The 13,167-nt window shown below is 40.2% G+C and overlaps 1 protein-coding gene across 1 annotated transcript; it reads left to right on the top strand.

The window, feature by feature from the left end:
• Positions 1-8,836: 8,836 nt before the first annotated feature.
• On the top strand, positions 8,837-9,324 carry LOC102931039 (retinoid-binding protein 7). Its single transcript, XM_027829323.3, has one exon. It carries the CDS (start codon positions 8,872-8,874, stop codon positions 9,274-9,276), a length of 405 nt encoding a protein of 134 aa, XP_027685124.2. The 5' UTR covers positions 8,837-8,871; the 3' UTR covers positions 9,277-9,324.
• The last annotated feature ends 3,843 nt before the right edge of the window (positions 9,325-13,167 follow it).

The raw sequence follows: 13,167 nt of genomic DNA, 5'->3' as shown, positions 1-13,167 counted from the left end.
GACATCAGTGGTTTAAGTCAGGCCTTTTCTCCTTCCTTGCCACTTTCAGATAGCTTTGTTTCAGTTTAACAAGCTACAACAGCATCTATATTTCGCATGGGGGCATTTTTAAAAAATCATTTAAAAAAGTTGAGCTGTGGACCTAGGGAGATGAAGAAAGGGAATAGAGAAGGGAAGAGAGAGATGGCGAAGGAAAAAAGGGCAGCCTGAATGACTGAGTATGTGAAAAAAACAAACATTGTCCCTTCAGAATTAAGATGGAAAAGAGCACATACCAAACAGTAATGCCAGAGGCTACTGGCTGCAAAACTTTTACAAAACTGATAAGCATTATAATGTGAGAAGAATTCAAATTTATAACCCATTGTTTTCCATTTGCCCATGTTATATAGTTGCTTAAAAATTGAATTGGCTTGTGGGTATTTAGAAGGTTTTATGAGGATTGCTTATCTTTTAGACATTAAGCTACTGACTTGTATGCATATTGGGGGGGGGGGGGGAAGGAGGAGGAAATCAGACAAACCTTTCCAAGTAATTAGTTATGCATAAGATAAGGATAAGTTGTTTTCTACAGCTGCACACTGAACCTCTTTTTTGATTTGGGATTCAAATTAACTCATAAATATTGAAATTATAAGCTTAAGGAAATGGTGTTTTTTGATGCATGGCCTATTTTAAAGAATTAGTTCAATGACGAAATTGCAGCAATAGTGTTGCCATTCTACTAGGCAGGAATGCTGTTATCCTAATAGTATCTTGACCATATTAATAAAAAAAAGCCCATATTATGGCTATCATGCTACTGTATGGTATTGCCTTAAGCCTATTACTGTATATTTCAGAAAAGCTCATTGTTATAAATATTTTCCTATGTGTTGTCTATTGTGTTGCAGTTGTAAATCATCTAACATCAGTCATCTTGGAATATTTCCCAGATCTGTAACCTGAGATACATGGTAATGGTTTTGAATGTGTTAGCCCTGTTATACCACTGGATGTGAAATAAATTCTGTACTTGAGTCCTACTTCTTGGAGGTCAGAACCTTTGCTCTCCTCTTTGTGTGCTTCGAGACCTCTGTTCTTCATGACAATGAATGTTTCTCTTTCTACTGACTAGATTATGCCCCTCCCCCCGCATAATTATGTCTTTCGGGTGAAACTGACTCCCCGGAGTAATCAAGCATTCTGTGCAGAATTTTGCTGAGATTGGTGTGGGTGTGCAGAATCCAACTAACACAGAGACCTTTTGCACCCTCTGTGTAGAAATTCTAGTTTACTGAATTTGTGTAAGTATGGATCCAGCAATAGAGTTGAATGGAGGTTGACAATTCGGTTTCATGGCAATGTAAAAGGTTTTGAAATTTGGTTTCACAGAATCATAGAAATGTAGAACTGAAAGGGACCTTGAGAGGTCATCTTAATCCAGCCCTTTGTGCGGAAGCAGGACCAAGTATACTTGGACCATACCTGAAAGGTGTTTCTTCAACCTGTTCTTAAAAATCTCCAGTGACAGGGATTCCACTACCTCCCTGGGCAGCCTATTCCATTGCTTAACTATCCTTATAGTTAGAAAGTTTTTCATAATATCTTATCTAAATTTCTCTTGCTGCAGATTAAGTCTATTACTTCTTGTCCTACCTTCAGTGGACATGGAGAACAATTGATCACATTGTCTTTACAGCAGCTCTTAACATGTTTAAAGACTTATCAGATTGCCCCTAGCCTTGGGTTCTCAAGGCTAAATATGCCCAGTTTTTTTAACCTTTACTCAGTGGCGTAGCTAGATGGAGCGAACAGGGGCAGCGGACATAAAAAAAGGTGCCACCCGCTTGTACTCACCGGGTGGCGCTCCGGGCCCTCAGCGGCACTGAAGGCCCCCTCTACCAAAATGGCGGGGGGGGGGGAGGGATAGCTCAGTGGTTTGAGCATTGGCCTGCTAAACCCAGGGTTGTGAGTTCAATCCTTGAGGGGGCCATTTAGAGATCGGGGCAAAAATTGGGGATTGGTCCTGCTTTGAGCAGGGGGTTGGACTAGATGACCTCCTGAGGTCCCTTCCAACCCTGATATTCTATGATTCTATGAAAACGCAGCTGAGGACCCGGAGCAAGTGAAGGCCCCTGCTGCCGAGGAGCCAGAGCACTGCCAGGTGAGTAAAAATTTTAAAAGGCACCTATAAATTAAAAAGGCGCCACTTGTTCTCAGAGACACCCCACCCTCCCCCCCTACCCCGGCTACACTACTGCCTTTACTCATAGGTCAGGTTTTCTAAACCTTTGATCATTTTTGTTGCTCTCCTCTGGACTCTTTCCAATTTGTCCACATCTTTCTAGAGGTGTGGCTCCCAAAACAGGCCACAGTACTCCAGTGGTGGCCTCACTAGTGGTCTTCCATATGGCAATGATCTTCCATATGGCACTTTTGTTAATACACCCCAGAATGATATTAGCCTTTTTCACAACTGCATCACATTTTTGTGTCATGTTCAATTCGTGATCCATTAGAACCCCCAGATCCTTTCAGCAGTACTATCACCTAGGCATTTTGTAGTTGTGCATTTGATTTTTAACTTTCTATGTGAAGTACTTTGCACTTGTCTTTACTGAATTTCATCTTGCTGAATTCAGATCAATTCTCCAATTTATCAAGATCATTTTAATTTCTAATCCTAAATGCTTGCAACCCCTCCCAGCTTGGCGTCATGCACGCATTTTATAATCACACTCTGCAATCCAGTATCCAAGTCATTCATGAAAATATTGAATAGTACCTGACTCAGGAAAGACAAAAGATAGTATATAGGAAACCCAGAGGACCCCCTACAGGACTTTAAACTCCATGTTCCAATGAAGTGACGCATTGGGTCTTGCATGTATACTCTGTATCAGAGTGAATTTCACTCGTACAGCCAAATTAACTTTCAATTGCTGCTTATGTTATCATTGCCTTTTGTAAGATCCTTTGTTAAAATTTTGTAGAACCTGTAGCAGTGTAGCACAATGACCTATGACATGTACTAAATTTTATTATGTGTCAGACCACAGAAATGAGACAGCTATGCTCTGCCATGACCTCCTTTTATCAATTTTCTAATACTTTCATTTCAGGATAACTTCAGCTTTCTGACACTGTGAATGAATGGATTCTGAGGGATGAATCTTTCTGACATGGTCCTGCTATTTGATTTCATATCAAGCTGCCTCATTGTAGCTTTTTTTTTTTTTTTTAAATCTGCAGTATGCAAACTTAACTGCCAATGTTGCTTTCTAATGGGTACAGGCTTTCAGCCACTAAGGTTTAAAATCTTTTACCTCTGAGTGGATGAGTCAGGCTTGGTCTAAAATAGAAAATTAGATCAGGCCTTTGAAAAATCCACACCTCTGTGTGGCGTAGTTAAGCCAGCCTCTGTTCCTGTATAGAAAGCACTAAATCGACAGAAGAATTCTTCTTTCGACCAAGCTACTGCCTTTAGAGTAGGTGGATTACCTATGCAGAAGGTAGTGGCTACAATAAAGAGCCACAGCTGTGCTGCCGTAACATTTATACAGCTATGTAGTGTAGACAAGACCTCAGCCACATTTCACTCTTCTGAATTAATTCTGCACATTCTCTATTGTGTGCTGTTATCCTGCTGCAGTGAAGTTTGTTTATAGAGATGTACCACAAATCATAGCAGAGCAAATGAACATAGTTAACAGTAAAATATTATTGCTTAAGACCCTTCCATCATTTCCTCTTTCTTATCACTTTGTGCTGAATTGATTGATCTTTCTCCCTGCGTTAAAAATCAGCTCCTCGGTTAGCACTTTCTTTTATCACTATTGAATACTGTCAGCACCTGACTAATGTTATTACACCTGATGCAGAGGGTGAATAAATACAGTGTTTTATGATGGTCCCTGGAAAAATAACCCATAGTACATTCCAACTTGTACTAGTTAGATACTGATAGAATTGTAACTCACATAAAATTGATTCAATAGATTCTTTCCATCCTGAGAATATTAAACTCCAGCATCCTGTTAATATTGACCTGGTTTTAAAATTGCTTTAATGACTTATAAAGAAGTCATCAAGCTGGGAACAGTGTCTGAGCTGTTTTATGGAATCACAGAGTCACACGTATTATATAGATCATCTAGTGCAGGATTGTTCCCTGCAATATAGTTTCTATTGTGCATGTAGCCTAATAATTGATTAGGAACTTCCAAGACCAGTCTAAACTATAAACTAAAGGACCATGTGCCAACTCAGGTGGAGAACCAATAGGCATATTAGGGGTGCACCAGGCTTCCCTCTTCACAAGCAGCCATTTTTGGTGCCTGGCTCAGAGGTGGCTATATCATGCCTCCTCCCCACAACTTTTGGGGGTGGCAGTTGCCTCTCAGGATTCTAACAGGAGGTCATCCTTATGCTCATGGCATTGCAGGAACTTCATCTGTGCCTGGCTCCCATTCACAGATTGCTCCTTGCAACCTTCTGCTCACTATTTTATGTATCCCCTTGATGACTGGGTATAATTTGGCCCTAAAAAAGCCAGGTATTTATTTTAAGTGTTGATCAAAGCTTTTACTAACTGTTATTTGAAATAAATCTCTCACCAACACTTCAGTTTTAGGTACTTTGGATTTACACTGTTATAACTGATGTCAGAATTTGTCTCTTTACATGCAGTGATAGGCCTTCCTTTTGTGCTGGAAATGGCCCAACTTGATTATCATACACATTGTAAGGAGAGTGATCACTTTAGATAAGCTATTACCAGCAGGAGTGTGGGGAGGTATTTTTTCATGCTTTGTGTGTATAAAAAGATCTTCTACACTTTCCACAGTATGCATCCGATGAAGTGAGCTGTAGCTCATGAAAGCTTATGCTCAAATAAATTGGTTAGTCTCTAACATGCCACAAGTACTCCTTTTCTTTTTGCGAATACAGACTAACACGGCTGTTACTCTGAAACCAGGCCTTCCTTTGGTTAACGGGTGGCTTCACATTCTGACAGTAGCTCTTCTCTCCATGACACAAATAATTTTGGTGGACCTTGGTCTTGGTCTTTTTCAGGGACAGTCACAGAGTAGCCAGCTTTCCCCCAAATACTGCCTCAATTTTCCTCTCTCCTCAGGGGTGAATAAAATGTCCATACCACTGTGATCTTTCCCAATGATCCCTTTGTTTTAAAATTGAAAAGGCAATCTGAGGCATTGTATATCAAAGGCACCAACATCACAGAGAACTCAAGGTCGTTCCCATGAGGCGAGTCAGCACTGTTGTATTTTTCTTGGCGATTTTCCCATCCAGATATGAAATTGTCTTGACCCTAGACTGATCAAATACTGACCACACTCCAACCTGCCTCTGTAAGCATGTCTGATCACATCTCAGCCCAATGGGAAATGGATGCAATTTTTCGTGATAGTAGCTCTGATAAAAACCAGTTTGGCCTCAGGTATACCATTTCACTTTTAGCTTTGTTCATTTTCTCTGTAATAATTTGTGAATCAGCTCAATAAACATGCTTCAATTAGGCACAGAACAGGGAATGTGGAAAGATCAAGCAGAAGACAGAATGTAGCTGAAGATACTGTGCGCAACAGGAGTGATAGCTTTTGACTCTTGGTGGCTGGAAGCCTGCCCACATCAGAAAGCAATGTATTGTCAGTTTGATTTGCATATTGCAAATTAAAAATCACAAGCTAAAATGAACCAGCCAGATATGAAAACAACTAGCAGGAGTATACAGTCATACGTATGCAGATAATTTCACAAACACATATTAGTAATAGAAACCAGCCTTCGTACTGCATATTTCCTTAGTGCAGCCTCATAGCAAATACCTTCCCAGTTACAGGCTACGGTAAATGTACCCCTGCTGTGTAAGATTTCCCAGAGATTTAGGGAATAAGAGGAAATCTTAATTGTGCTCTTTACTGTGACAGATCATCTTTAATCTATCAATAATTCAGATTGGATAAAACTAAGAGAGGCAGGGAGTGAGCTGGATTCAGGCTGACACTTCCACCAGAACTGAAATTTTCAAACCATGAGGCTTAACAGAAAGAAAAGAGCGCTTGGAGTAAGGGACAGCTGCTGTGTGGTTACAACATCAAAAAAAATGGTATATGAAAAGGGAACAGGAAAATCACACAGGCAATATCTAGAACAGGAAAATAGGTTGTATTTAAAAACACAGTAGCTAACGTATTTTAACAAACATGTTTCTAAAACCGAGTATAGACAGGGTTTAGCATCTTAAAACTTGTGGACTGGTTATGATTACTGGTTAGGCTCCTGCCTAAAGACTCACAAGTTTTAGAGGCGCTAACGCTGGTCTACGCTAGTGTTTCAAAATATGTCATTAACATGTGTTATCTTACACATCTTTACACACAATTTATTTTCCTAGTCTAGACATGTCCAAGTTGTTTTTACAAAGGAGTGATTATAACCTATAATGGATTTGGGAAATATTCAATAGATGCTTCATGAGAAGTTATTAGAGAGAACATTTGTCTAAATACCTTTGTGGGGTATGCCTGGGATTGTAAGGAACAAACTAACACCTTTGAGATCTAAAGATTTATAGACTATAATCGGGACAAAGACAGGTGATTGGGAGAGGAAGGAAGAGAGAAGATACCTGTCTTGAAACTGAGGGCTGTCTTTCTGACAGGCAGAATGGCCAGCAGAACAGAGGATACAGGAACAAAATAGGAAAAAAAGATCACTTTCTGGAAAAGATACAGAACAGACTTATCTGAATTAGTTTATGCAGCATTTAAAACTAGATACCTTGTGCAGACATTGTATTTTGTTTAATCTGACCTTTTCTCTTTGTGTTCTGAATACATTTTGTTTTACTACAACTGCTGTGATATTAGACTGTTCCTAAGGCATTCAACACACACTGTCACAGGAAAGAGTAAAACCTGAATCCTTTTGGAAGGGATAGAACTGTCTAGGATCTACTCTACCCTACCCAGGATTCCCAGTCAAAAATGAATCTTCTGCCACAAGGCTTCCAGATCAATGAAAATGCCTAATGACCAAGGGGAAAAAACAGGGTCTTAAGGTTGCACCACTACAGCTGGAAGACATTTTTTGGATGAAACTTTCTCTGTGTGGTAATTCATGCAGATTAATTGACACAGACATTTCACAAATTTGGATTTTTTTTTTTTTGCCAAATTCTGTTTGTGGCAATGCATCCTCCCTGCCAAAACAAACAAACAAAAATCAAGAAGTCAAAACAGTTCATTTAGACATTTTCTGAACAAAAATGTTTCACTTTTTCCTGATTTTTTATATAAAACAATTCTACACCAGTAAAAAAGACCATCTGAAAGTTAACAACACATGTAACTCAATCCAAAATGAAGTTTTCCACCTTTTCAGTTTGCACAAAAATTTGAAACATTTCCATTTTAGTTTGACCCAAAATGATTTTTCCCTTTTTTTTTAAATTTGCCAGTGAACTGAAAAATCTGTTAGTCACACTGCTCTAGGCACTCCCCCTTCTTTAATGTGGAACCATCCAATTTCAGATTTAGCAGCTCAAACCTGGAGATAGGGCTACGCAAAGATTGCGCAGAGGCTTTCAGTTATGGGAATGCAAATACAGAGAAACTTGGGGTTGTGTTTAGCCAGCTTTCTTGTTTCCTGGAGTGACCTTTCTGTAAAGAAATAACTTCTACAAAATATAACACTGCAGACCTCCTAATACCTGATGTGGGCAAATCCAGTGGGGTAGGAAACGTTCAAAGTAAATTCTCCAAGAGGACATTTCCTGGGAAGTGGAGTACTTCATAATTAAATAGTTGTCATGGCAGGACTGGAAAGTGAACTCTGTTGTTTAGTATTAGATCATTGTAATTTGCTTTAGGATTTCTAACTCTACGAAGGACAGAGTTCTGGAAAGCACGTGAAGGCACGTCTATCTAATGTGACACTCCCACTTTCTCATAAAAGGTGAGAAGAGAGGTGATCTACAGAACATTAGCAGCCCCAGGGCAGACAGAGTATGAAATAGTACAGCAATTGTTTTGAAATGCAGGGTGGAAAGGGCTATGACATTACAAAAAGCTGTTAATTCTAAAATATCTGTGACTACTTTAATGTGAATGTGGGTGCTTTCAAGCTTGCACATCTGCATCATAAACTTCTGAAAATGGTTCATAACAGCAATAATCCCAGAGAGATTTACCATTACTGCAGTTCCTGCCTGCTTTATAAGAATGTTCTCTACTCTCATTCTAGCCTCAGGCCATCAGATAATAAACCGATAATTACCAGCACATTCCTCAGGAACTGTTGCTTTATTACTGAAGAGGGATATGGGTAAAGCAAGGGATTTTCAAGAATGTCCTCACATAAAGACAAGCAGAAGTGGATTGCTTTCCAACACAAATTTTGTGTTTGCAACTCCATTCATGCACAGTAAAGATCAAATAACCTAAGATTTAATAGGTAATTGTAAAGCAGTTTTGGGTGCTAATAGAAAACGGGCCAGGAATCAGCTTTTTAAATAAGTTAGCCATTACAAAGTGAATGTGGAGTACAGTGTATACCTGATAGATGGAGTGGTCCTATTATCAAACAAAAAGTTTTAGCTAATACATTTTAGCACAGGTTCTCTTCATTTGTTCCTTCAGATGCTCTTTTATTTGCTGTTGCCTCCAGTGGTCGCAAGATGCTTTTCATGAAAAGACAAGAAGATTGTACCTGCACTCGTTACTGAGGCAAAAGGCTCAAAAAGCAGAGGCGGTCTGATATTTTTCAAGAGCAACTTAGCATTGGCCTAATTATATTCTCATTGACGTCAACAGTCCTTCCTCTCTGGTCAATGCACACTTCCCTTTGGGGTTCTTGCTCTAGGCCATGCCTGTGGATTTCAGTGGCACCTGGAACCTCACAAGCAGTGAGAACTTTGAAGGTTACATGCTGGCTTTGGGTATTGACTTTGCAACTCGCAAGATAGCAAAAATACTGAAGCCACAGAAGGTGATTGAACAGGAAGGCAATTCATTCTCCATCCAAACCACCAGCACTTTCAGAAGTTACTTTGTCCAGTTCAAAATTGGAGAGGAGTTTGAGGAAGACAATAAAGGCCTAGATCATAGAAAATGCAAGAGTATAGTTACCTGGGACAATGACAAGCTTGTTTGTGTCCAGACTGGAGACAAGAAGAACAGGAACTGGACTCATTGGATTGAAGGAGATCAGCTATATCTGGAGCTCCGCTGTGAGGACCAAGTATGCACACAGGTTTACAAGAGAGCTTGACTTAGTCCCCCCTTGACTGACACTTGAAAAGCACATCTGTACAGAGCAGACCTCATGGAACTTACTTCTTTAAGTACATGGCTTTCTACATGATAGCTCTAGGTCAACACTAAGCATTCTTTGATCAGGCATATCTATCTTTTTTTGGACTTGCTCAATATGTATTCTGATCAGGAGAAGATGTAACTGCTTGCACTAGTGTTGCAGTTCTGCTCTTGTTAATAAACACTTGAAAACAAAACAAAAAACCAAACAAAAAAAAAAGACGCCAACAGTAAAACGCAAACTTACTTCAACAGGAACCGTTAGGCCAATACTGATTGCTCTTGGAAACCCCATCCATCATCTTTTTTCCCCCTTAAAGGTCATTTTCCTGTCACAGTCCTGACCAGTCCACCTTATTTACCTTTACCAACTTTCAGTTTCTCAGAATGAATACACAATTTGTATCTTCAATTCCATTAACTTTACTAATCTGCAATGATCTCGTGCATTTGCAACAGGCTCCTCTTCAAATTCAAAGGCATCGAAGTGGGGTGGGATAGAGCTAATCCAAAGATTTTGATGCTCAGCAGGTAACTTGCAGTGCACAACTTGCTCCACTAACTTGCCTGTTCTGTTTTCAGTTTGTATCATGATAACACCTGGTGTTGGTTTGCTGCAAACTGAGGGCGTAGTGTTCTCCTTGGGGCCTTTGCTTCACTGCTGAGCAGCATGCATTCTGAAATTGTTTCACTGTGAATTTTGGGAAACTAGGTGGGTTCAAATATTTTTTTTAAATCCCATATTTCAGCTGGCTCTGCCCTATACTTTGTTTCTGGACAGGCGCATGCCATTTTCAGCTTGTCTGCCAACACGGACCAACAATGTCTGTGCTGCTATGGTGGCAAGTGCAAATACGCAGAGGCTGCTTGGGCTGTATTACAGCAGTCAAACCTGGATGAATTCAGCACTGGCCTTCTGTCGTCACACCCGCCAAGCAGCAGGAAGACACTCTGCAGCAGTGGGAGCAAGATGAGGAAACCAGCGTGGGTTGGTGGGAAAGGATTGTTCTGCAAACCTGGGAGGACCAGCAGTGGCAAAAGAACTTCAGGAGGGGGAGAGCTACCTTTTTTTAGGGCTGTGCAGAATGGAGCTGCAGCAACCACATACTAACATGTGGTGCCCCATACCTATGGATAAGTGGGTCACCATGGGGAAGCCGGCAACCCCAGTCTGGAGCCAACCGATTTAGTGTGAGGAGATCAACTGCTGGGGCCATTCTCATGCAGGTGTGCTATGCCATTGATAAGGTGCTGTCTAACTGAATCATAAAGCTGTAATGGGACAACTGATGGAACTCCTGTGCCTCTCTTTTGACACCCCTGTTCTCTACCACCTGAATTTATACACAGAATGGGGTATTTCTCCATGATGTTGCACGGGCTGGTTGGTCACCATGGCAGGTTTATAGACATAAATGCAAGGTGGTCTGGCAGGATTCATGATGCTAGGATCTTTTGAAACTTGGTACTATTTAGATGAATGGAGAAAGGATTGTTTGCCTCCCTGGAGCACCCTGGACACTAATGGGGTGGACGTTGGTCTGGTTATTCTGGGAGACAACCGTATTCCCTGATGCACTGGCTAATGAAGCTATTCACAAGCCACTTAGTTAAAATATTCCTTCCCTTTGTCCATTGCCTGAATAGCTGCAGAATAGTGGTCAAGTGTGCATTTGGCCATTTGAAAGGCAAATTGTGCTACTTTTGGAACAAGCTGGAATTTACAGAAAAAATGTCCCAACCATTATAACTGCATGTTGTGTTCTGCATATTTGTGAGAGCAAAGGAGAAAGCCTTAATGATGGGTGGGATGCAGAGGTGATGAGGACTTGCTCAGCAATTCAAGCAGTCAGGTAGGCATTCTGTGGGAAATGCTAACACTCAGGGGAATGTTGTCAGGGATGCCTCTTGGTCATATTTTGAGGCTCATGCCTGAATGTTAGCCCATGTGCTGGAGTGTTAAGAACATAAAAACAGCCATAGTGGGTCAGACCAAAGGTCCATCTAGCCCCATATTCTGTTTTCAGACAGTGGCCAATGTCAGGACCCCAGAGGGAATGAACAGAACTGGTAATCATCGAGTGATCCATTCCCTGTCACTCATTCCCAGCTTCTGGCAAACAGAGGCTAGGGACACCATCCCTACCCATCCTGGCTAATAGGTCCATCAATGGCTATTCTCCATGAATTTTTCTAGTTCTTTTTTGAACCCTGTTATAGTCTTGGGCTTTACAACATCCTCTGGCAAAAAGTTCCACAGGTTGACTGTGTGAAGAAATACTTCCTTTTGTTTGTTTTAAATCTGCTGCCTATGAATTTCATTTGGTGACCCCTAGTTCTTGTGTTATGAGAAAGAGTAAACAACACTTCCTTATTTACTTTCTCCACACCAGTCATGATTTTATAGACCTCTATCATATTCCCCTTAGTTGTCTCTTTTCCAAGCTGAAATATATAAAAGATGATACCAAACTGAAAGGAGTTGCAAGCACTTTGGAAGACAGGATTAGAATTCAAAATGACAAACTGGAGAAACGGTCTGAAATTCAATAAGGACAAATGCAAAGTACTCCACTTGGGAAGAAATAATGAATTGCACAAATACAGGTGAGAAATGATTTTGTAGGAAGGAGTACTGCAAAAAAGGATCTTGGAGTTCTAGTAGATCACATATTAAATATGAGTCAACAATGTAATACTGTTGCAAAAAGCTAAACATCATTCTGGGATGTATTCGCTGGAGCATTGTAAGAAAGAGCCAAGAAAGAATTCTTCTATGCTACTTAGCACATAGATAATAATGCTGATAATGATAATGCTGTTCCAGTTCTGTGCACCACACTTCAGGAGGAATGTGAACAAATTGGAGAAAGTCCAGAGGAGAGCAACAAAAATGATTAAAGGTCTAGAAAATACGACAGATGAGGAAAGATTGAAAACAATTGGTCTGTTTAGTCTGGAGAAGAGAAGACTGATTGGGGACATAATAAAGGTCTTCAAGTATGAAAAGGTTGTCATAAAGAGGAGTGTGTGTGATAAATTGTTCTTCTTATCCACTGAGGACAGGAAAGTAGTAATGGGATTAAATTGCAGCAAGGGAGGTTTAGGTTAGACCTTAGGAAAAACTTCCTAACTGTCGAGATAGTTAAGCACTAGAACAAGTTACCTAGGGAGGTTGTGGAATCTCAGTCATTGGAGGTTTTTAAGAACAAGTTAGACAAACACCTGTCAGTTAATAGTCCTACTTCAGTGCAGGGAACTGGACTAGATGACCTATCAAGGTCCCTACCAGTTCTAAATTTCTATTATTTTTAGCACTGGGGTATTGTGTATGGTGTTGGAAGGGGAACATTCCCTGTATACTTCTGAAAATCTTGAGTCTTGTTTCATTTTTATTTAAAGAAATGTATGAGTGAAATGCAATGAATTATACTGGATGCTTTGTAAGTGGTTTTTATTTTGAAAGAACACTAAAAAACAAAAAAAAAATTATGGAACCAATACAGAAATAATATTTTTTGTATTTGCAAATAAGTTTAACTAAGCAATCTATTAACTAACCAACCATAAACAAACCTTTAATGAATGAAACAGTGCAAACAAAACTGAAAGTGCAACAGTAAGAACATTGAAAATAAACAACTTTTTGTGGAGAGCGGAAGGGCAATGTTAACTTAACAGGTGTGTATGCAACTTCCTTCTGGCTCTTCTTGTCCACATAAGCTCTGGTGTTGAGTGCCCTGGCTCAAAATTGTCAGAGGCATTGCAGGGGTCAAAAGAGCTGGGTTCCCAGATGCCAGTGTTCTCGGTGCCCAAAGATTGGTTCTGATGCAGCAATGTCTGCTGG

The sequence above is a fragment of the Chelonia mydas genome, chromosome 4 (assembly GCF_015237465.2).
Source record: "Chelonia mydas isolate rCheMyd1 chromosome 4, rCheMyd1.pri.v2, whole genome shotgun sequence".
Classification (NCBI taxonomy): Eukaryota; Metazoa; Chordata; order Testudines; family Cheloniidae; genus Chelonia; species Chelonia mydas.
The sequence above is the reverse complement of the archived record's forward strand: the minus strand, read 5'-3'. Positions and strand labels throughout refer to the sequence as shown.

Coding starts and splice junctions, on each gene's coding strand:
- LOC102931039 (XM_027829323.3), top strand. CDS start 8,872: ATGCCTGTGGATTTCAGTGGCACCTGGAACCTCACAAGCAGTGAGAAC.